The 24,805-nt window shown below is 34.3% G+C and overlaps 2 protein-coding genes across 2 annotated transcripts in view; one reads left to right on the forward strand and one right to left on the reverse strand.

Moving 5' to 3' along the window:
- ABCD2 (ATP binding cassette subfamily D member 2) overlaps nt 1-23,479 on the reverse strand; it is an 85,708-nt gene extending 62,229 nt beyond the window's left edge. Inside the window, exons 1-5 of the mRNA XM_005887731.2 lie at nt 22,400-23,479; nt 20,764-20,944; nt 10,935-11,050; nt 8,012-8,180; nt 7,204-7,298 (exon numbers count right to left, since the gene is read on the reverse strand). Coding sequence (XP_005887793.1) covers nt 7,204-7,298; nt 8,012-8,180; nt 10,935-11,050; nt 20,764-20,944; nt 22,400-23,335 — 1,497 coding nt within the window. The 5' untranslated portion in view covers nt 23,336-23,479. The remainder of the gene's footprint in view (nt 1-7,203; nt 7,299-8,011; nt 8,181-10,934; nt 11,051-20,763; nt 20,945-22,399) is intronic.
- A 21-nt stretch (nt 23,480-23,500) lies between these two features.
- REDIC1 (regulator of DNA class I crossover intermediates 1) overlaps nt 23,501-24,805 on the forward strand; it is an 87,762-nt gene continuing 86,457 nt past the window's right edge. The window contains 1 exon segment of the mRNA XM_005887732.2: nt 23,501-23,607. Within this exon segment, the coding sequence (XP_005887794.2) occupies nt 23,501-23,607 (107 nt within the window).

Genomic DNA, 24,805 nt, shown 5'->3' on the forward strand with positions numbered 1-24,805 from the left:
CTGAAATGTTATAGAAATTATAAAAGAACATAATGAGAGATATAAAATGAACCTAATTTTCCTTTATTCACAGAGAGAGAAAATAGGTTTACCAAATTAAGACAGAAATAAGCATGAGGACTGTAATATAGTCTAATGCCTATGGATGAATTAAAACAAACAAACAAACAAAAAAATATATATATATACACATATATATATACACACACACACACATAAAAAAACAACATATCCATGTTGATTGGATACTTTTCTTAGAATCTTTCATCTTATTTATCATTTAAATTTAAACAGCTGAATTTCATGAGCTCCCATTCCACCCAATAGAATCAAGAAATTATCAATCTGGTATTTAAAAGGTATTGTGAAGATCAAGAAAAAGAAACATCATTCAAAAATTTGATTTACTTTTTAGAATAAATGATATTTTATCATCAGTGATTAAAAAATGATTATAGGCTTCTGGTTCAAAATGGCAGAGTAGAAGGCATGTGCTCATTTCCTTCTATGAGAGCACCAAAATTGCAACTAGCTGTTGAACAACCATCGAGAGGAGGATGCTGGAACTCACCAAAAAAAGATACCCCACTTCCAAAGACAAAGAAGAAGCCACAGCAAGACAGTAGGAGAGGGGGGCTCAATCGTGATAAAATCAAATCCCATACCTGCCAAGTGGGTGACCCAGAAACTGGAGAACAATAATACCAAGGAAGTTCTCCAACTGTTAAGAAGGTTCTGAATACTACATCAGGCTTCCCAGCCTGGGGAATCTGACAAAGGGACTGGGAATCCCCAGGGAATCGGCCTTGAAGGCCAGTAGAATTTGATTATAGGACTTCTACATGACTGAGGGAAACAAAGACTCCAGTAATGGAGGGCATAAACAAAGTCTTGTGCACACCAATACCCAGAGAAAAGGAGTAGTGACCCCACAGGAGACTGAACCAAAACTACTTGCTAGAGTTGGAGGGCCTCCTGTGGAGGCCTGGGTCAGCAGGGACTCACTATAAGAACAAGGGCACTGGCAGCAGCAGGCTAGGAAGGTCTCCCTTGGTGTAAGCCCTCTTGGGGTTTAACCCTATCAGAGAGACCACAGACCCCAGGGCTAGATCACTTACAGCCAAACAACTATCAGGGAGGGGAACCAACCCCTCCTATCAGCAGATAATTAGATTAAAACTTTACTGAGCAAGGCCCTGTCCACCAGAGCAAGACCCAGTTTTTCCCACTGCCAATCCCTCCCATCAGGAAGCCTCATCTATCAGAGGGCAGACAGAAGAAGCAAGAAGCAGCAGTCCCACAGCAGCTAAACAAAAACCATCTTACAGAAAGTTAATCAGGATGAAAAAGCAGAAAGTTATGTCCCAGATGAAGGGACAAGATAAAAGCCCCAGAAAACCAACTAAATTATGTTGGGATAGGCAAACTTTCAGAAAAATAATTCAGAATAATGATAGAGAAGATGATGCAAGATCTCAGAAAAACAATGGCGAAGATGCAAGAAATATTTACCAAAGACCTACAAGAACTAAAGGATAAACAAACAGAGATTAATAATATACTAGAAGGAATTAATAGCAGAATTATAGGCAGAAGAACAGATAAACAACCTGGAGGACAGAATTGTAGAAATCACTGCCGCAGAACAGAATATAGATAAAAGAATGAAAAGAAATGAAGGCAGCCTAAGAGACTCTGGGACAACATTAAACAAACCAAGATTCACATTATAGGGGTCCCAGAAGAAGAGAGAGAAATAGGATCTGAGAAAATATTTGAAGAGATAATAGCTGAAAATTTCCTTAATATGGGAAAGGAAATAGTCAACCAAGTCTAGGAAGCACAGAAAATCCCAGGTAGAATAAATCCAAGGAGGAACACACTGAGGCATACAGTAATCAAGCTGTCAAAAACTTATTAAAGACAAAGAAAAAATATTCAAATCAGCAAGGGAAAAATGACAAATAACATACAAGGGAACTCCCATCACACTATCAGCTGATTTCTCAATGAAAACCCTATAAGCCAGAAGGGAATGGCATGATATATTTAAAGTGATGAAAGGGAAGAGCCTACAGACCACAATACTCTACCCAGCAAGACTCTCATTCAGATGTGAGGGAGAAATCAAAAGCTTTCCAGACAAGCAAATTTAAGAGAATTCAGCACCACGAAACCAGCTTTAAAATGAATGCTAAAGGAACTTCTCTAGGCAGGAAACAAGAGAAGGAAAAGACCTATAGGAAAAAAAATACCAAAACAATTAAGAAAATGGTAATAGGATCATACATATCAATAATTACTTCTGTAAATGGATTAAATGCACCAACCAAAAGACATAGACTGGTTGGGCAGATGAAAACATGTGCATGTATGGACTTCCAGTTATCACTCACTCTGCTTGACCACCCCTCCCCCAATTTGAACAAAAATTTTTTTATATTGTTAAGTTATTCACGTTTCCATTATGACTTGCAATTGTAATTATCTTTTATTTTTTGTCTGGATATTGATCATGAAAACTGATAATTATCTTTTATTATTGTGACTATGTAACCATTACTCACTTAATACCATTGTATCATGATTGGTCAACAGAAAAATAATGGAATTCTATATCTCCAAAGTTAGGATTTAATAGAAAAACCTGAAATCACTTTTTAAAATCCAGATGCATATCAGAATTATCTTAAAATCTTTTGAAAATTACAAATGCCCAGGTATTGCACTGCTTTTTTAATCCAGATCTCCAGATATGTTTCTAATAAGCAGTCATGTTTAAAACCAACTGGACTATATGATGATATTTTACTTTTATCTAGTTTGTTTCGTTTTTTTCTATTTCATATTCAGTGCTCCCATTTCATTTAGCTTATGTTTATCACTTTTCTATGTCTACTTTTGTTCTTAATGTTTTTTCTCAAGCCTTTATTAAGCATAGTAGAAAAGCTTTTGTGTGTATGTGTATGTATATATATATATAAAATACATATATATATATATATTTTTAAAAACTTACAAATTTTTGCCTAACTAAAAAATTTATAACATTTTGATTCCACTTCTTTGACTTAGTATGGATAGAATGTTAGAATCTAGTAGAATGCTAGATTTCTAATTAAAAAAATAGATATGTAATAAGCAACAAAGGTTTACCATATAGCAGAGGGAACTATGCTATATAGTATGGGCTACCCTCATAGCTCAGTTGGTAAAGAATCCAACTGCAATGCAGGAGACCTGGATTCAATCCCTAGGTTGGGAAGATCCCCTGGAGAAGGGAAAGGCTACCCACTCCAGTATTCTGGCCTGGAGAATTCCATGGACTGTATAGTGCATGGGGTCACAAAGAGTCAGATGAAACTGAGCAACTTTCACTTTCTTTTCAGAGGGAACTATAGTTAATATCTTGTAATAACCTATAATAGAAAATAATTTCAAAATTAATATATGTGTATATGTATAACTGAATCACTTTGCTGTGCGCCTGAAACATTGAAAGTCAATTATACTTCAATAAAATATACATTTTAAGAAAAATAAATTAAAAATGAATATACAAGAGGCAGCAATTTACAGTATGTCTGTAGATGTGGCTTCACACAGTATAGATACAAATATCTAAGTGTCCATGATATAGAATATATCATGTTTAATACTCAAAGATAAAAGAGCATCATATTACTTGTATAATGTCAGTGTAAGGAACCAGTTCCATATATATCCATTAAATATTTGCTGTGTATAACATAAGCTAAAATCTTTTTGTTGAAAGAAGGTAGTGGGGAGAGAAAGGGAAGATGGGAAGGAAAAAGGGCTGATATGAAGGTTAGATTAGATAAAATAACTAAGAATGTATGTAATAAGTACATGTAAAGCAAAAATGGTTCAAATTCATATTCTAAGTAATTAGAAATTTCCCTAGCAGATATTGACATGTGTTTGACACTCTTCTAGGCACAGAGGATATAGTGCTGCCCAAGACAAAGTTTCTGTTCTTGTGTAGCTTGTATTTCAATGGCAAAGATTACAATATACACAAGAACAAAAAATTAACTAGTTATAAATGCTATTGTGATAGCAAAAAAGGATGATGTATTACGGAAACATAGTGGCATTGTGAAGCTGGTGGGGTGGGGTGGGGTGGGGCTTCTTTTGATTAGGTGCTTCAGGGAAGTCCTCTTTGAGGAGGCAACATTTTGGTTTAGCCTGTGACAACAAGCAACAAGTCAGATCTGGCAGAAGAGCATTCCAGGCAATAAAGATAGCCAAGCAATGGCAACCCACTCCAGTACTCTTGCCTGGAAAATCCCATGGATGGAGTAGCCTGGTAGGCTGCAGTCCATGGGGTTGCAAAGAGTCAGACACAACTGAGTGACTTCACTTTCACTTTTCATTTTCATGCATTGGAGAAGGAAATGGCAACCCACTCCAGTGTTCTTGCCTTGAGAATCCCAGGGACGGGGGAGCCTGGTGTGCTGCCGTCTATGGGGGTTGCACAGAGTCGGACATAACTGAAGCGACTTAGCAGCAGCAGCAGCAGCAACACAAGGACATACGACAGGAGCAAGGTTGAGTCTATAAAATCTGACTGCAGATATTTTTTCTCCTTAATTGTAGCCTTGGAAGCAAAGTTCTGACCAACCTAGATAGCATATTCAAAAGTAGAGACATTACTTTGCCAACAAAGTAATGGCTAGTCAAGGCTATGGTTTTATCAGTGATCATGTATGGATGTGAGAGTAGAACTATGAAGAAAGCTGAGTGCAGAAGAATTGATGCTTTTGAACTGTGGTGCTGGAGAAGACTCTTGAGAGTCCCTTGGACTGCAAGGAGATCCAACCAGTCCATCCTAAAGGAGACCAGTCCTGGGTGTTCACTGGAAGGACTGATGCTGAAGCTGAAACTCCAATACTTTGGCCACCTCATGCAAAGAGTTGACTCACTGGAAAATACCCTGATGCTGGGAGGGATTGGGGCCAGGAGGAGAAGGGGACGACAGAGGATGAGATGGCTGGATGGCATCACCGACTCGATGGACATGAGTTTGGGTAAACTCTGGGAGTTGGTGATGGACAAGGAAGCCTGGCATTTTGCGATTCATGGGGTCACAAAGAGTCGGACACGACTGAATGACTGAACTTAACTGAACTGAATTTTAGCCAAACTGAAATGCTATTTTGATAGAATAAAGTTTAAAAAATATTTGGGAAAGAACCCAGAAAAAATTATTTTTGTAATTTGCACTGCTCTTTCAATAGAAAGAGGATTAAGAAAGTTTAACTTTGTAGAAGCATATATACTTTTTAAATGATTTTTAAAGGTATGTGCCATGACAAAAGGTATGTAAGCAAAATATTTAATAGAATCATTCTCTACTGGGAATTCTCATAAATTTAACACATTTTGAGTTTAATAGAAGACTTTTCTACATTCATATTATTTTTAGCATAAGTTTTTTGATGTTTAGTAAACAGTGAATGTTAGGCAAAAGAATTCCTACATTTACCAAAATTTTCTTCTCCAAATGGTTTTTCAATTCCAAAAGGCAAACTTAAGAAAGAGTACATTTTCCTCTAGAAACCTGTTTACTTATTAATCCATGTAGAGGGAACAGAATTTTCTATTATACTTTAGCAACCTGAGACTTTAAATAAAACTGCCTGACTTCGAAATAAACAATTATCATAAAAGTATACTATATTAATATATACCTTTGCACGGCCTCCAAATTCATGACACTTATACTAGATTATTTAAAACTTCATTTTATATAAAAATATACTGAGTTTTGAATTTTTTCACAGAAAGAGTGTGATGTGTCCACAATAATGTAGTTAGTAGGTGGCAGAATTCAAGACTCTTCCTTTATTTAATAAAGGGAGCAACCAGAATTGATATTATGAAACCCAACCTGATGAAAACCTCATGCAAAACTCATAAAATATAAATTGCTAAAGTATTGATAAATATGCAGTGTAGGACTCTTTAAAGGCTTTATTTTAAGTCTATTTAAGACTATGCTGTATCATTAGCACTCATCACTGCTCTGTGACTCAGTCGCTTCGGTCATGTCCGACTCTTTGCAACCCTATGGACTGTAGCCCACCAGGCTCCTCTTGTCCATAGGATTCTCCAGGCAAGAATACTGCAGTAGGTTGCCCTGCCTTACTGCAGGGGATCTTCCCAACCCAGGGATTGAACCCCCATCTCCTGCATCTCCTGCAATGCAGGAGGTTTCTTTACCACTGAGGCACAGGGAGGCCCCTTATTGCTGCTCTAAAGGTCTATAAATTGAAAAACAGAGCCCAATCAAATTGTAGTTAAAACACAATTTCTCTCACTTTTATTAACATAAAATTTCCCTCTGTTTAGTACTTCTCATGCTCTTCCAGCAGCCTAATGAATTTGCAAATACATCTTTAAATAATTAAACCTAGACTAAGGTTCACATTAAAATCATTAAATGTACATATATGGTCATATTTCTAATTCTGTTATTAGGTCTAATCATGTCATTGAACTAAGCGCAGATAACTTCATTCTACTTATCAGCCAATTATTTTGCATTTGAATTCCAAAATGCACATTTGAATTTTATAATGCTTTAAATCAGGGTCTCAGATTTATTAGCTATTTTTACACCTTAGTTTTTATAATCAAGACAGAGTATTAAACAATAAATAACTATTATCAACAGAATTAAGAACTAAATTCAAATTTGTGAATCTTCTGATTATTTTTTCCTAATAGAAGATGTAGTTGTTGAAAATATAAGTTAAACTTATAAATTTAATGTAAACTTGCTGATTACCTCTTCTCTCATATTTTAGTAAATATGTAACAATATAGGCTTATATTACTTGAGTAATTCCTATAAGGAAAAAAAATTAGAATTTATTTCTGGATATTAATTTCTGAGGAAATTTCCTATTGCTCCCCAAAGTTACCTTGTTTAGGCTCTCAGGGTACTGTAATTTTGATTTTCAACCAGGCAATAAAGCAGTAGAAATTAAATTTCTCTTTCTTTCTGCTTTCTGAGGAAGTAACTGATTCTGTAATTGAGTCACTATGCCTACCTTTCTTGATTTCCCCTCCTTTCCATATGCTTCCTCCAAGTATTTAATATAAGGTACAAGAATTCTGAGTTCTTTTATATTAGTGTGTTGGCAAAAATCAGAAGATTCTTGAATATCATCTTACTTTGAAGTTTAGTCTGGAAGCCACCACTTCTCCCGTTGGTGTAATTATGGGAACATTTTCACAAATAATTCCATGCTCCACATCAATAACTTTTCCTATAAGTTAAGGAACAGTTTACATTTCAAAAGGTATCATGTGTTATTGCTAATTAAATAACTTAAAGTATAATGCAGCATAACAGATAAATTTACTATAAAGATAATTCACAGTAATAAGTTATAGAAATGAATGCAAATATGGATATCTATATCTAAAACAAAGTCTAATGTAAACTTGCACATTTTGATGTATCTATTTGGACTATCTTTCCCAGAAATATTATTCTACAATAATATGATGTTAACATCAAAATGAGAGCAAAGATAAACTCTATCTGGTATTAGCTACATTGTTTATAACTACTTATTTCTCTAAATTAAACTTTCCTACAGAAAAAAAAAACAATGCTGCAGAAAGGAAACAAAGACATAGAAAACAATCTTTAAAACTATAATAACAAAATCAAATGATAGAATAAAAGAGAATAATATAACATTAATTCTATTATTTGAATTTTAAAAGCAAAAAAAAAAAATCATTCTGCCATATGTACAGTTTCCAGGAATTATTCTAGACATTTTATCTTAAATAAAAGTAGTATAGTATTTTTTATGATAATTTTAGTCACTACTCCTCAATATACAGCACTAACTTTAGGAATAATTGTTTAAATAACTAAATGTTGGTTCCTTAGCTATCTTCTAAAATACCTTGGTTCTGTTGATAAACACCTAAAATATAGATGTACAAAAACATTTGAGTTTAATACCTTTGATTTCCAGTGTCTCACTGAGGGGTATTTCTATGTTAGCTCCACCCTTGCTATGGTTTTCACACTCTTGCAAGACAGCAGTTCTCTTATAAATGCCTCTTTTTACTTCATCAAAAACCCAAAACATGTTGTATACTCGAGCAGTATAGCCTGCTAATTCAGTTATCTAAAACCAACGCAGTGATATAAAATAGTTAATATACTCAAGACAGACTTTTAAACAAATATGCAATCACATAGGATTCTTGATTTAATGTTAAAGGTCTTATTTTATTATGTGAAAAATAGGTAAGCATATCTGATAACTAAAACTAGCAGCACTAAAAAGCTTACCAAGAAAAAGCATAGCAAGTTGACAGTTTAAGCTTGACTGGAATTATAAAACTCATCAAAATTATTTATTCAAGTCAGGATTCAGAGTGACATGTAAAGATTTCAGAATATTAATGAGACTTAAAAATCTTCCAAAGTCTTTCAATCGATTTTTTGATTTGGCTCCATTTACATGAACACTTGATTTCCAGAAATTAGAAGTTTTGTGTAAAGCTTAAATTCATTCAATGAAATTATTTTGATATGTTTTTTCAATTTAAAATAGAAGATTTTAAGAAGAAAAATGCATTTTTTTCTTGTTAAGAAATAATCTAAGTCAAAGTGGTTATCAAAATTCCTAAATTAGGCGCAAAATTCCTAAATTTACCCCTGCTAGAAGATACCAACATGGAGTCAGCTCAGTGAAAAACTTTAAATTCTTTTCAGGCCTAATCCCAAGATTCAGTTTCTTTTCAAGCCAAACATGATGTATATGCCCAAAGAGAAATATTAAATATGACTTTTTTCTAGATGAGATTATGAGGTAAATCTTTGTTTTAGTTAAAAGACTCAATAAAATGGTGTCTTGCTCCTATTCTGCCAGTTGTCCAATTTAGGTTGAATCTCTGCTACTTTTCTATTAAAAGAACACTTCGTTATCAAGGTGACTCATGTGAAAGGTGATTCATGTCCTGTTAAGACCATCTTTCTCAACATAAAGGGCGCAATAAAAAACATTCCCTTATAGAATTGTTTAGTAGGATATTGGTATCAATAAGAAAGGCATGTCACTAATAAATATCATGTAAACAGTAAACTGTGGACTAATATAATACCAATATTTGTGTAAGATTTTTGTGAGTACAAAACTAAAGCAGGGAATGAACAGGTATTATCATTAAAAGCCTTCTGCCACTTGTTTCTACCATGTGAGAGGTCTATAATCAGATGAGTATTTCATTTCTGTATATTAATGTTATACTTATTATATAGGATAGTTTCTAAAACATTTCCTAGAAGAATTTTTTGAGTTTCCAAGTAGAGGTAAACAGCGCTAAGGATTAACAAAATATGGATCCAAAAGAAATACAGGAAAATATATTTGTGTAAAACAAATCTAAACATATTTGGAGGTCAATTGAAAAAGGCAGAAGGCACTGAGTTAGTATAACAGGATGCAGAGGTGAATGGGCCAAGAGTGTAAAAAAAAAAAAAAAAAATGAGAATGCGATTGCCGACAAATTACTTCAAGATATATGAAAAGGGGGTTTCTCTAAAAAGAAATCTGGTTCCCTTCAGAGCTAGTGGAAAACCATGATGCTTTCATGTGCTTTCACAGCAATAATAAGATTCTTTAGAAGTGAAAATTCTATGATTCAATGCACATACAGTCAAAATAAAACAAAATGCAATCATTTCTTATGTTGGAGACACTCTAGAAAAACAAATTGATATTCTCTCTGTGACTTAGCAAAGTATTTGAATGTGAATTGTATAAAATTTTGATTTGTCATTTAATTTTAATAAGAAATTTATTAGATCAAAAAACCTACCCTCAAAGCTATGTCTCCAGATTATCAAAATTACTATTTGAAAAAAAATTTTTGAGCTGTTTTGCTTTATGGCCCTAAACAACTGGTTTTATCTTTTAAAAAAAAATTCAATAAATCAGTTGTTGAAAGAAACTGAAAAGTTCTGTCAGCAAATCACAAACTTTGCAACTATCTTATATAATTTATTCAAGGATAATTTAATAGGCAGATAAATTTATAATGATGCTCTGGCAATCTATATAGATACAAAAGCCACAGGAGTCATTAATAGCAAGAATGACTATCCATGGGAATATTATTTAATATCTGAATTGAAAAGAGCAACTTTTAATCTTAACCCTGTGATATCTGTAGGTCTGTTTCCATTCTTTCAGGAAACATTTACTGACCATATACAATCTAAACATTAAAATAGATGTTAAAAATGTAAAGATGAATAAGATAATTCCTGCTTTCCACTCAGGGTCTCAAGCAGGAAATAAACAATTACAATGTGGTAAAGCACCAGGTGTACTATGAGCACAAAGAAGGAAGACCCAGGCTTCAAAAAGAAAGTGGAATCACAAAAGGGTTTCTTATATGTGGTCGACTTGAGGGATAAGTAAAAGTTTGTAAGGTGTATAAGTAATATTATTGGCTAACATTTATAAAAGTGCTTACTATCATAACTCTACAAAGTCATCACCTTCATTATCCCTATTTTACAGATGAAGAAATAGACACAAACAGGTTGAGTTCAAATAATTTGCAAACACTGGAGCAGGAATTTAAATTGAGACATTCTCACTCCAGAATGCATACCAAAAGGCCTCTTAGTAAAATTTAAAAAACAAATATGTTATACTACAGACAGAAAAAGAGGAGTTGACAATTGAGAGTATAAAAACTGAAAGATAATAAATACACTTGGGACTTGTCCTTTATCTTGATTTTACTCTTAGCAGTTTTTGCTAGAGAATAGGTGTTTCCAAAACAATAAATATATGTAGTAATTTACATTTTTGCTTGATTTTCATACATCTTATTTAAATCAAACTGACAAGAAATACAAGTACCTCTTTGTATGAAGACATAATCCTTTCAATAGCATCAGCTCCAGAAGCCAATAAATTTCGAGCAGTGGTAAAGGCTTCTGTCCGTTCACTAACCATAGCTTGTTTCTGACCATCCTCTAGATCTAAAAGCAAATTAAAAACTATTGAATTTTTTAAGTAACTAAATGTTTTATTTTATACTGAGTTTTGATTCAAGCTGTGACTCAATCATATGTGAACTTTTCATTAGTATCAGGATTTCCTAGAAATTAATGAATTATTACAAATATAGTATTTGTACCAGATTTTATTCAAATCTTCCTTTGTCTTATTTTTCTAGGAGAGTTAGAAGAATTAAATCTATAGATATTAAGACAATTTTCATTAAGCATTCTTTTAACCCTTACCAAATTCAACTCCCTGCTCTATTACAGCCAGGTAAAAAAATGCTACTGATTCAGTCAATAAAAAAACCACTAACTGGAATCTAAGCAAACATTTCTAGTGTGATTTCTTTTAAAAGAAATGCAAAGTAGCTGACCATCATAATCTACCTCTGTCTACTCATTTCAACTTTCACCCTATAGTTCAGCAACACCCAAACAGGTAAAATTCTGTTTACTGTCTAGTATTTGCATATACAATTTCTTCTGATTTTAATATACTTTCCTTTGTGCCGAGCTCTTTCTTAAACAGTTAACTATTTAATACAGGTTTCCCTGGAAATCCTCGTCTGGCTTTGCCAGTGGACTATAAGTTATTTAAGGGGCAAAACTGTATTTTATTCACTCTTCTTAACTCACCAGAGTGTTTAGAACCTACTATTCGATGCTAGCCTAATCCGTAGCTTATAATAATCGCTCTTAAATGTTGCTGCTGCTGCTGCTAAGTCGCTTCAGTTATTTCCAACTCTGCGACCCCATAGACGGCAGCTCATCAGGCGCCCCTGTCCCTGGGATTCTCCAGGCAAGAACACTGGAGTGGGTTGCCATTTCCTTCTCCAATGCATGAAAATGAAAAGTGAAAGTGAAGTCGCTCAGTCGTGTCCGACTCTTAGCGACCCCATGGACTGCAGCCTATCAGGCTCCTCCGTCCATGGATTTTCCAGGCAAGAGTACTGGAGTGGGTTGCCATTACCTTCTCCGTCTTAAATGTTAGGCATTATTACTTTTTGTAAGTGTTGTTATTTTATATTTAGCAAGTTTAGTCTTGCTCTTCAAAATTATTCTCTCGAGGTCATTACTTTTATCTTGCCATCAATTTGATTCTCCATCCAGTCTTTCTACAGACTATCACCAAAGTTCAAAATTGAAAGCTATAAATTAATGAAGGAAATTAGAATAATAGAGCCATATATCATAGCCACTGTGATATTTATTTCATCTGGATTTATCTCAGCAAAAAAGGGCTTTTTTTTTCTCCCTGACAATGCAAGTATTTAACATGTGCCCAGATATAATTATCAGATACTTTCACCTTTACTTGCTCATAGACAGCTCAGCTGAGTCTGAAAGGGATCCATGCATAATAGAAGGTAAATTCATTCAGCAGATATTCACTGAACAGCAAGATTTACAAGAAATTAGGCAAGGTGCTATAGGACATGGAAGGATTAAATGTGCTTTTCAAACTCTCCTTAGGGAGCTTACAGTTTGGTAGGAGAGAAGACAAGTTTCCAAATAACAATGCAGGGCAACCTATGAGGAGAGTTAGTGTGATGAATTTGAAAGAGACGAAAATAATTTCTTGATGAAAGAGACAGAAAATGCTTCATGGAGAAACAGACTGTGAGTGAGGGCTTGAAGACAGCATAAAATTTTAAAAGATCACAAGTACAGCATAAGCAATACCTCGGGGAAGAGAAATTTCAGGCAATGCCAATTGAATAAATAACTTGGTCAAGTTACAGTATTGGTTGGTGGCAAGCACTGATTTTGAGAATCAGAACAACCATGAGTTCATGGGAACCTCCTGGTTTGGCTATTGAGCACTGCTTTAGAGAATTATTTTTGTTTCCCTGGAAGTTAGTTGTACAAAGAAAGGCTATAAGAGTTAGTGTAAGTAAGAAAAGAAAGATGTGATTGGATAAACTGGGAACAGAATCTTCATATACTAAAGAACATTTAAATGTGTGGCAAAATTTAGACAGCCACAAAAAATTAACAAAGGACTCTCAGCAAGCTACCAAAATAGTGATTGCTATATCAGTTAAAGTGCTAAAATAGTTTTGACGCAGAGAATCTGGCTAAACTAATTATGGGATTTTATCAGTTAGGGGTTTGAATAACAGCTTTCACTGACAGTCTGTATTAAAAAGAGAACACTAGCACAGACAGACTGCTGTCTGGTATAGGATGCTACTTTCTCTACTACTTTGGCAGACTAACACCTACTGGGTTTTCTCCAAGCTTTTAAACTTGCAAATTTGTAACAAAATCACAAATAGCTCCGGAAAGATTTCATTTGATATTTTTATTCTACTAATTGTTCTTTAGCAAGTGGTTTAAGAGCAGTGCAGGAGTATTTTATCATACACACAGTAGGGAACTATGTGACTTCTATGATAAGGTCAGATTTCTTAGTGTCTGTTAGACATATAAACTCACAACCTAAAGCCCTCACCTATTTTGTATGCTAGGTAGACACATTTCATTTTCCTTACCAAATATTTTCAATATTTTTTCAAACGTTCTGCATTTAAGGATTTAATAGTTAGCATTATATTCTCATCTTATTAGTACTTTCCAGGCCTGATAATAATAGGTATATATTGAAACATGGTCATATCAGTTACTATTTCACTGAAAAGATGAAAAAGGATTTTAAAATGAAGGATTTTAAAATTATGTCATAATTTCTCAAATCCTGTAGAACCATATGATGCAAAGAGTGAACCCTAATGTAAACTATGGACTTCAGTTAACAATGTATAAATTATGGTTTATTAGTTGTAATGAACGTACAACACTAACACAAGATGTAAATAAGAGGGGAAACTCTGGTAGGTACACTGTACTTTCTGATAAATTCTCCCATAAACCTAACACTGTTCTAAGAAAATTGTCTGTTAATTTCATAAAAGTTGAAAAAGTAGGTTCTTCTTTTGTACTTTTACCCTTTGATTTATATTTGAATTTCTTTCTTTTTATTTATATTTTACCTTTGACATCTTGAAAAATCTCAGCAAAAACTTACAGCCTTATCCAACCTCATACCACATATCAACTTTGAGTAGACTGACGTGAAATGAAAAATAATTAATTTCTAAGAGATAAAATTGGACAATATCTTATGACCTTGGGTTACACAACTATTTCTTAAACAGGACACAAAGCCATTAACCACAAAGAATTAATTGACAGACTGAATTATATTAAAATGATTGCTTCACTTAGACAAGCTGTTAAGAGATTGAAAAAGGAAGAATCAACTGGGAAAAATATTGGACATTTTGTGCATGTGTCTGACAAAAGACTTACTACAGAATACATAACAGCTTTTACAAATCAGTAAGAAAAAACATATTTAAAAACAATCTAAAATTAATCAAAAAATTATCAGTATTTCATAAGAATGGCTATCCAAATGGCCAACAAATGAAAAAAAGTGCTTAATCTCATTTGTCAACAAAGAAATGGTAAGACTACAATGAGGTATCACTAAAAACTTACCATATACCTAAAATGAAAAATACCTGAGTGAAAAAGACTGACATCAAACACTGGCAAAGAATGGAACAACTAGAATGCTTAGACATACTATACAAGGTTACTTATGGAAGATTCCAAAACCAGCAAATAAATGGTCTACTACTAATAAATGGTCAGTAAAATAATTACCTTTGATGAGGCGTGGCAGGGGTAGGAGTAAGTAGGGATGGGGGTGGTAGCCTTAGGATGAGGATAGGACTGGGAAAGGGTATGAGGACTTCTGGGATGAAGGTAAGCTTCTATTTCTTCTGAGTGGTGATTACGTATATGTGTTAACTTTATGACAAGTCATTGAGTGGTACACTAATGACTATGTCCTGTTGATATATGTATTATACTTTACAAATGTAACTACTTAGATGCATAGCTACTTACAGCTAAAAGTATGTCTGATATATATTGATAATCGCTGTTATGATAATTGGTCAACAGGACAATTCAGTTCAGTTCAGTCATTAAGTCGTGTTTGACTCTTTGTGAGCCCATGGGCTGCAGCATGCCAGGCTTTCTTGTCTATCACCAACTCTTGGAGCTTGCTCAAACTCATGTGCATCGAGTTGGTGATGCCATCCATCAATCTCATCCTCTGTCATCCCCTTCTCCTCCCATATTTAAGCTTTCCCAGCTTCAGGGTCTTTTCCAATGAGGTGGTTCTTTACACCAGGTGGCCAAAGTCTTGGAGTTTCACCTTCAGCATCAGTTCTTCCAATGAATATTCAGAACTGATTTCCTTTAAGATTGACTGGTTTGATCTCCTGGCAGTGCAAGGGATTCTCAAGAGTCTTCTCCAACACCACAGTTCAAAAGCATCAGTTCTTTGGCACTCAACTTGCTTTATGGTCCAACTCTCACATCCATACATGACTACTGGAAAAACCATAGCTTTGACTAGACGGACCTTTGTTGGCAAAGTAATGTCTCTGCTTTTTATATGCTGTCTAGGTTGGTCATAGCTTTTCTTCCAAGGAGCAAGCATCTTAATTTCACGGCTGCAATCACTATCTGCAGTGAATTTGGAGCCCAAGAAAATAAAATCTGTCACTGTTTCCATGTTTCCCTATCTATTTGCCATGAAGTGATGGGACCAGATACTATGTTCTTAGTTTTGAATGTTCAGTTTTAAGCCAGCCTTTTCACTCTCCTCTTTCACTTTCATCATGAGGCTCTTCAGTTCCTTTTCACTTTCTGCCATACAGGTAGTGTCATCTGCATATCTGAGGTTACTGATATTTCTCCTGGCAATCTTGATTCCAGCTTATACTTCATCCAGCCTGGCATTTTGCATGATGTACTCTGCGTATAAGTTAAATAAGCAGGGTGACAGTACACAGCCTTGATGTAATCCTTTTCCAATTTGGAACCAGTCTGTTGTTCCACCTCCGTTCTAACTGTTGCTTCTTGACCTGCATACAGATTTCTCAGGAGGCAGGGAAGGAGGTCTGGTGTTCCCATCTCTTGAAGCATTTTCCATAGCTTGTTTGTATCCACAGAGTTTAAGGCTTTGGCATAGTCAATAAAGCAGAAGTAGATGCTTTTTCTGAAACTCTCTTGCTTTTTCTATGATCCAACGGATGTTGGCAATTTGATCTCTGGTTCCTCTGCCTTTTCTAAATCCAGCTTGAACATCTGGAAGTTCTTGGTTCACATACTATTGAAGCCTCACTTGGGGAATTTTGAGCATTACTTTGTTAGCATGTGAGATGAGTGCAATTATGTGGTAGTTTGAGCATTCTTTGGCATTGTCTTTCTTTGGGATTGGGATGAAAACTGACCTTTTCCAGTCCTGTGGCTACTGCTGAGTTTTCCAAATGCACTGGCACATTGAGTACAGCACTTTCACAGCATCATCTTTCAGGATTTAAATAGCTCAGCTGGGTTTGTTTGTAGTGATGCTTCCTAAGGCCCACTTGACTTCGCATTCGAGGATGTCTGGCTCTAGCTAAGTGATCACTCCATCGTGGTTACCTGTGTCATGAAGATCTTTTTTGTATAGCTCCTCTTTGTATTCTTGCCACCTATCATATCTAAATTGACCTACAATATAACATTTTATTTCAATAATTTTACATTAGAATATGAGACATACTAATGTAGCAGGAGCCTAGATATAGTCTTGTTGCAGGTACACTTTTGAGAATAAAAACATTACCCATGTTACTAGGGTGTTGGGGAAAATTTAGTTCTATTCCTAAGAGCAGTACCTCTCAGTTGCTACTTCTGATGTGCACCTTACACTATCAGATTACCAATATTGGCAGCACCAGTGACTTAGCTGCTCTCTTCCTTGCTTGTTAGGTGCCCGTAATAAGGTCTGGCAGGAGAGACTTATAAGTAGCTTTTCCTAACCTTTTTCAGAATTGCTCTTGATATGAATAGAAGTGGTCAATAAAATTAAAACAATTGAGATTATAGCCCCCAGGTAACTATTTCCTTCACATAATTTCAGTCTTTATCTTAATGAGAAGCAAATAAAGGAGTACTGTCTTCTGTAAAAATAACAGATTATATATAATTAATAATCAATCCCTCTTTTTCAATGATTTGCTCCCATGATTACTTGGTCTCAAGTAAGTCCCTTATAGAGTAAGTTCCAATATAGTTAATATAAAGACAGCACAGTGAAGGAGAAAAAGGCATTACACAAGGAATTATATAAAGTCTTCTATCCTTAGTGCTTTCACTAACCATTTGTGTGACCTTAGGCAGATTTGGGGCTCCTGACTAGATCACTCCTCTAAATTCCTCTTTTGATGTGAAAATGACATGACAACATATGCAATTTTGCAATGTGAACCTCAGTATATTAATAAGTGTAATCTTGTTCTTATCACAAGATTTTAAAAGTTGTAGCTATATAGTATAATAAATCTACTATACAACTATTTTTCTTTTCTCCTCTTGCCAAAATTATGATAGGATAATTTAGGATTATCCTAATGATAGGATAAGATAGGATATGATAGGATAAGATAGGAGGCTATTCCTCCTATCTTCATCTTTACCACCAACTTTCTAATCACTTTCAAATGTCTTGCCCCTTTAACAGTAATAATCAGACCAGCAAACATCTATTGAACAATTCTTATGATGCAGGCATTGTTCTAAATTTTACACATGTGATCTTCTTTAATCTTCATAACAACTCTGCTATAATTTCTCCCAGTTTAGAATGGGGAAACTCAAGTACAAAAAGGTTTAATGAATTGTCCTATGTCACAACCTAATAAATGAAAAAGCCAGATTTGAACCCAGACAATCTGATACCAGAGCCCACAGCATAAGAATATAATAAACATTAACCATTGCTTCCACCTAAATTCTTACTATTTGCCATGGACTGTTTCAAGGCACATTAAATATATTATATATAATTTCTTAACAATTCTTAAAATACATTATTATTCCTACAGTTAAGAAAGGAAAATTTACGCATATACAGTTTCTGCAACTTTCTCAAGGATGAATAAAATAGCAATCAAGATTTGAACAGTAGCCTGTTTCTTCCTTTATTCTCTTTCTTTCCTCTTTTCTACCTTTTATCCTTTTTCTCTTTGCTATTGTTCTCTTATTCACCCATTTTCCCGATCTATTTTGCATTAAAATATATAGTATCATGCACTTCATTTATCTCTAATGTAAGAGACAACTCAGGGCCTAAGCATAAATTAAGATTGAAGACTAGATTAGAATGAAAGTGAAAGTGAAAGTGAAGTCGCTTAGTCATGTCCAACTCTTTGCGACCCCACGGACAGTAGCCTACCAGGCTCCTCCGTCCATGGGATTTTCCAGGCAAGAATACTGAAGTGGGCTGCCATTTCCTTCTCCAAGATTAGAATAGATAGTATTTAATTCCAAGACCCAAAGCCTCAAAAATAATGTCATTATCTTAAAAAATTAATTATTTTGTCAGAGTAAAATGATAACTTAATATTTTCATGTATTATATCATTATAAGTCAAATATATTTAGTAATTATATACACACAAATATTATAAGGATATATACAGTAATCTTAGAAATTATAATATTGAAGCATAGTTTCATAAAAATATCATCATATGAATTCATTTTATTCTTCTATGAAATTATTATATTGCTTTTCTTTTCATAAAGCTTTCTTTTGAAAAGAAGTTTTAAGAATTATTTTGTTTCACTTGCATCAAACGGACTATTATCACATTTTCAATCTAAAATTTTAATGCTGTTTTTTAAGTTACTATGGTACTTTCTAGATTCATAGTATTTATTTTTAAACATCTTATTACATCATCTACAGAAGTAAGACTATTAGATTTTTGCATACATTGTTTACTTCTTACTGGTCTCTGTGGTGTTAATTTGTCACCATTAATAGCTACATTTTCTCTGCTCTATGTTGAATACTCCAAGGTTTTCTAATAAGATCAGTTCTTCTAAAGGCTAAGAACAACATCATAATTTTGTTATTAGGGTAGTTTCTAATATACATTATACACAAACCTTTAAAATGTCCATAAACTTGTACATATTCACTATAAATATTTGACAATTTTGCTAAATTTCTTAGTAGAACTAATCTTAAGACCATATAGGTTTGTGTCTTTTTTTCTCTAATACTCTTTTGAAAAAGCAATTTATTTTATTTCATTATGAAAAGATTAAATTTAAAATACTAACAATGCCCTTTTCAATATAAACTTTTTAAATGATTAAAACAAATTTTGAAAGCATTAAATGAACAGGTAGAATTCAGTTTTCCTCATGGTCTAAATACATTGTCTATTAGACAGTTGAGCTGTAGAGTACATTTGGTATATATATCACTTATCACAAGCGACTGACAAATTCTACTTTACCAAGATGAATAAGTTTAGTTGAGAATGACTCAAATTTGACAAGTGTTTTTATAAGAATTGGTAAAGCATTAAAGCACTGTTTTAAAATATTAAAGCACATGGTAATTTTTTTGTTTTTTATTGGATGACTTCAAACAAACTGTTAATACTTAATTCTGTACCAAAAATAACTGTAAATAGTGTGAATTCTGTTACATTTTTCTTAGTGTTGCCATTTGTTTTCTAGGCAATAATTATCACCATGTATTAAGAACACTGATGTTCTTGATACTTTTTTCTCCTAAATTCTCACAACAGCACTCTGAAGTAGTCTTTCTGATACAGAAAGGAATACATCTGATACAGATGAGGAAACTGAGGTTTAGACAGTTTAATTAACTTGACTAACAGGACACAGGCAAAAAGAGGAAAAGCAGAGTTGAGCAAAGCTCTGTCTCACCACAAAGCCAATGTTTTTCTCTAGTTCCTTCAATACTAACACCAAGTTTGGTCAAATGATTTTTAAAGAGGAAGGTGAATGTTTTACTTTGGAGAGACAGAGGAAAATTCTTCTTTTTTAATTCATAACATCTGTCCTGCCAATTAAGACCCAAACTCCCATCTCAAATATTACATAACATTTTAATATTGTCCTCCTTGTCCTTACATTTCTTAGTTGTCCCAAAGGATGAAAAATGTTGAAGAAAAAAAAACCCCACTGAAACAGTGATAAGATAAAATTAGACACATGCAACTTTACAACCCTTATCCCCTCAATATCACCAAATAGGAAGTTATGTAATATACTGCCTACAAGTAGAGGAAGCCCTGTTCCATGGAATGAAGCACTCCCTGAAACAGTATTATTGATTGTTTAAGGTAGTCAACCGACTCTTCAAATTACAATCAAGGCAGATCCAGTTATAGAATACTTATAGACTAAAAGCATGTTATGTGCAGAACTGAAATTTATAATATATGGTGAGAACTATTATACTCTTTTTGAAGGTATTAATTTGTGTAGAGTTTAAATGTAAACTAGAGAAATATTCTTTACTAGGCAGTATAACTGAAATTGCTCAAGATTAACCCCCCAAAACACTACATCAGAGGTTTCTGAAATACTGCAGAGCTGGAAAGATCTTTTGAGTCACTTCTTGTAAACAGTTGATGTTATTATTGGATGTTTCAAAGTTTCCCATTGTTTCTGACCATTAAGGACTATAGAATGATGGCTACACAATTTACTCACACAACTCCAGCAGTGACACTTTAAAAAGAATTAATCTGAAGCATATATTTAATATTGAGTGTAAATGTCATTACCACCATCTGCAAAGCCAGTTGCAGTGATAATAGGTACAGCCACCATAATTAGTCCACTGCTGCTCCAAACATACTTCATCAAGAACTGCTCTATCATGATGTACCATAAACGTTTGGATAAAATGAGGTTCATCTGATTTGCTAAAGCTTTGTAACTTTTCTGGAGTTGGTTCATTTCTACCTATGGAGAGAAAAAGAGATAAGAATTAACCTAGTATGAACTATAAAAATAAATAATGTATGTTTGAGGACTTTCTTTAAAGATAATTTCATATTTCTCTTTCTTAGTATACTCTTATCTGTGATTCTAACAACCAATAAATACAGATTATGTCAGAATTAGCCATTATTTCAGTTGTAATCACATCTAAATTATTTTTTAAATATCTGATATTCAGTATATATAATTTTAAATATAAATACAGACAAGTGATTTATACTTATGGTTTCAAACTTATCTGTATAAGATGTTAACACTAAATGATAATCCATAAAACATGAATAAACAGCTAGAACCTTGTCCTTGATCACAAAAAAATAAGTGAAAATAAACACATGACATGTATACGTGTAATCAACCCTACTTTTGAGCACTCAATTTACTATGTTATGTCTAAATGCAAGAAGCCTACAGCATGTTATAATTTATATCACTGAGTTCAATGATTCAAAATAAATATGATTTATACAATGTATGAGGCCAATTTTCAAGTGGGAATATAAGTCCTAAATCTGCTTTAAATTTTCTTCTTCAGAATGGTACTACTAAATTTTTAAAAATAATTGATGGTTTTGAAAATTAATTCTGCTTCATAATCATAATGCCATTTCAACTTTAGAATAATTTATTGTTTAATTTGCCAGGTCATTTGTATTAAGATTTAAAGATTCCTGTCATATTTAATATTCTTAAATGGACTGCAAGTTTATGTAATTAGGTTATTCTAGGGACCTGCTAAATGTTGAAAATCTTTAATATATAAAAATATTCTGGAACTCCTTTTTCCTTCTTTGTCTCTAATCTTTACTTTTCCCTCAAAACTAGGCAAAATTTCATTTCACTATCTTTTTTTATTTGTCTCAAAATATGATAAGTAATGAAAATGCCATTTGTAAGTCACTCTCCTATACTTATTAGAACTAAGGAACTCCATCATTGACCAGTCATGCAAAATTGTCACACTTGTATTCTGATATGAAAGCACTTTTTTTTTCTCTTGAAAAATAAACAAACAATAGCATCCTAAATTTCCCATCTCAATGGAAGCATGTTTACTTAGCTTTTAAACATATATTTTTCTTCAGTGTTCTAGGACCATCTACTTAGTTAGGATTTAGTTTTAAGAAAATTCTTTGGAGATAATTCTGAGCATGTTTGGATAAGTAGAGCTTTTTAGAGTGGTGAAAATGTTATTCTCATGAAACTTTAGATAAGTTTTCACTTAACATATAATTCTTTAACAGCTTATGATTAAAAAGGGTAACAAAGCATATATTTTAATACAGCTTTAAACATCATAAGAATCCAAAATGCTAAAGAAATGAGCACAAAAACAATACAACAGATGGTATCTGGCACTGCAGTGGCAGTTTGAACAATCTCACATTTCACCCATCATATTAATTTCTTTCTTACCTTATGTCCTCTGTAAAAGGCAATTTCTTCAACATTGGCTATGATTCTGGAGTGCACGTACCGCAAATAGCCTTTTCTATGAGCTTCTTCAGCCACCAATTTACCAAATTTGGGAGAGCAGGCTTTTAACACTTTAGCAGTGGCATATACCACAAGCCCTGCTAAAACAGTGGGCCCAATTGGGCTTGCTCCTCTGGATGTAGCAGTTTGGATAAGTGTATAGGAGGTTAGAATTACATCTAAAATAGGTTTGGTCAGATTGGAGTACAAGTGAGCCACCGACTGAGCAAACATCATAATATCCTCAGTGAGAGACTGGTCAGGGTTTGCCAGCCTCCCATCCATATTGATCACCTTATAATAAGTCTGATTCGCAAAATAGGTCTCATAGGCATGGTCTACTAGGCGAGTTCTGAAGGCCAAGGCCAATTTGCCCTCCAAGTACCTTATTGCACTGTTGACAAAGGTGGCAGGGATGGCAATCATAAGCCACTTGATTAACTTGATGATGAAAGTCCGAGGCTTCTTTTCCACAATGCTTTTCACAATTTTTCCATCCAAACCTGCTACATAAATAGACAGAAAGGTTCTTGAAATTAGAGCTACCGAGTGGAGGCAGAGCCATCCTGTTTCAGTGGTCACAAGTTTTGGAAAGAGAATTTTCCGAAGTTCTAGTAGCTGTTTGAAAAAATCTGCATTCACTCCAGGTGAAGGTTTTTTACAAGTGGCCTCGGTGCAATGCAGTATTTCTCTGTTCTCCGCAGCCGGGTAAGCGCCTTTTTTCTTCCTGTGGCCAGATTGCTTTAAATGCTTGCCAATGATGGGATAGAGGGTTTTCAGAGCATATGCTGCAGCTACCACACAGGCAGCCCTTTTAGCAGCCCTTGATCTGGTCCATTTCACTCGATCAGCTGCTGCATTTAGCATATGTATCATTTTCCCAGTTACCCAAACCAGCTTCAAAAAGAATTGGTTTTAAAATATCATACTCCACAGGAATCCCCAGCAAATGTTTCAGAAAGTTTTACAGCGTTCCATAGTTTGCAGCGTTTCTCCTCTTCTGTTATTGTTTTTATTTTTAAAAATTTTGTTCTGTGACAGATGCTTCAGAGCTCAGGCTCCACCGCGTCTACTGGGGATGATTCCCTCAGAAGCTCAAGCTGCACGGAGCAGCCCCAAGCTCCTCCCTCTCAGGCCCCTCATTGGCTGTAAGGACGAAGGGACCCTTGGAATCCTCGCTGCTTTCCTTTGAACCTTGAAAATGAAGAGAGAGCAAAACGAATTATATCCTTAAACAGTTCAGAGTTAAATGTCTATTTTTGGAGAGGTCGAATCAGGGCAGCTGCTGGCGACAAAACCTGCCTAGGCGACTGAGCATGCTCAGCGTCACTTAGAAACCCATAGAAGTTTCAGAAAATACATCACTTCGCTAAGGTTTTAGTAGATACCACAGAGGAAGAGCAAAAAGAAAGGGAGATTTCCAAGAGCTAAAAAGGGAGATTTCCAATGACGGAGAAGGAACCGGGGAGATGACAGAGGAGAGGATCAACAGATAAAGGGTATGGAATGAATCTGAAAGGGAGAAGAAAGTAGCATATGGGAGGGGCACTGGAAAAAAACAAAGTATCAAATATTCGGATCTGTTTTTCAGCACTCTCCCCTCGCCCATTTTTTTTTTTTTTTAGTGTCTGTGATTTCACATGAAATCCCAGAACCTATCAAACAAGTTGTATGAGGCTATTGTTTTGTAAATAAATGGGAGATAAGTCTTCACTCTAATACAAAATAATTCTTTGCTATGACTTCATTCCAAAGTTTACTTGTCCTTATAATAAAAATCTTCAAGCCCCATAACTGCTATTCTTAACAATGGAGATCTGATACACTGGTGATTATTTACAAAGTGACTATTAAATAAATGAGAGCAGTGTTTCACTTCTACCACCCCTGTGTTTTTAGAGTTAGTACTTGGAGGTATGTGCCTTTATATTCAAAAGTTAACCATTTGGGAGTCAAAGGGGAATTAGATGATAGAAATAGCTTCTCTACCATCTTGCTTCATTTTGCAAGAGTTCCTTGTCTTTTGTAAGCTTGTTTTGTTTGTTTTGTTTAGGTTTAGAGGTAATCTACTTCCCATCTCCATTTTGATTATTTGATAAAAATCAAGTGTTCAAAAATATTCTCAGCATCTCTAATGGAGGACTAAACTGTAAACAATCAAGCAAAATTGTGCATATTTTAAAAAATGTAACAGACATATTTTTTAGGCAAAGATGAATTATTCTCAAAAATGCAAAAACATTTTTTCTTCTCCACCCCTCATTGACCTCCCTGCCCCACACACAACACACACACACATTTCTAGTCAACTGGAATCCTGGGAAGATGTCCACTGAATGAGAACAG

Source organism: Bos mutus, chromosome 5 (assembly GCF_027580195.1).
Source record: "Bos mutus isolate GX-2022 chromosome 5, NWIPB_WYAK_1.1, whole genome shotgun sequence".
NCBI classification, from domain to species: domain Eukaryota; kingdom Metazoa; phylum Chordata; class Mammalia; order Artiodactyla; family Bovidae; genus Bos; species Bos mutus.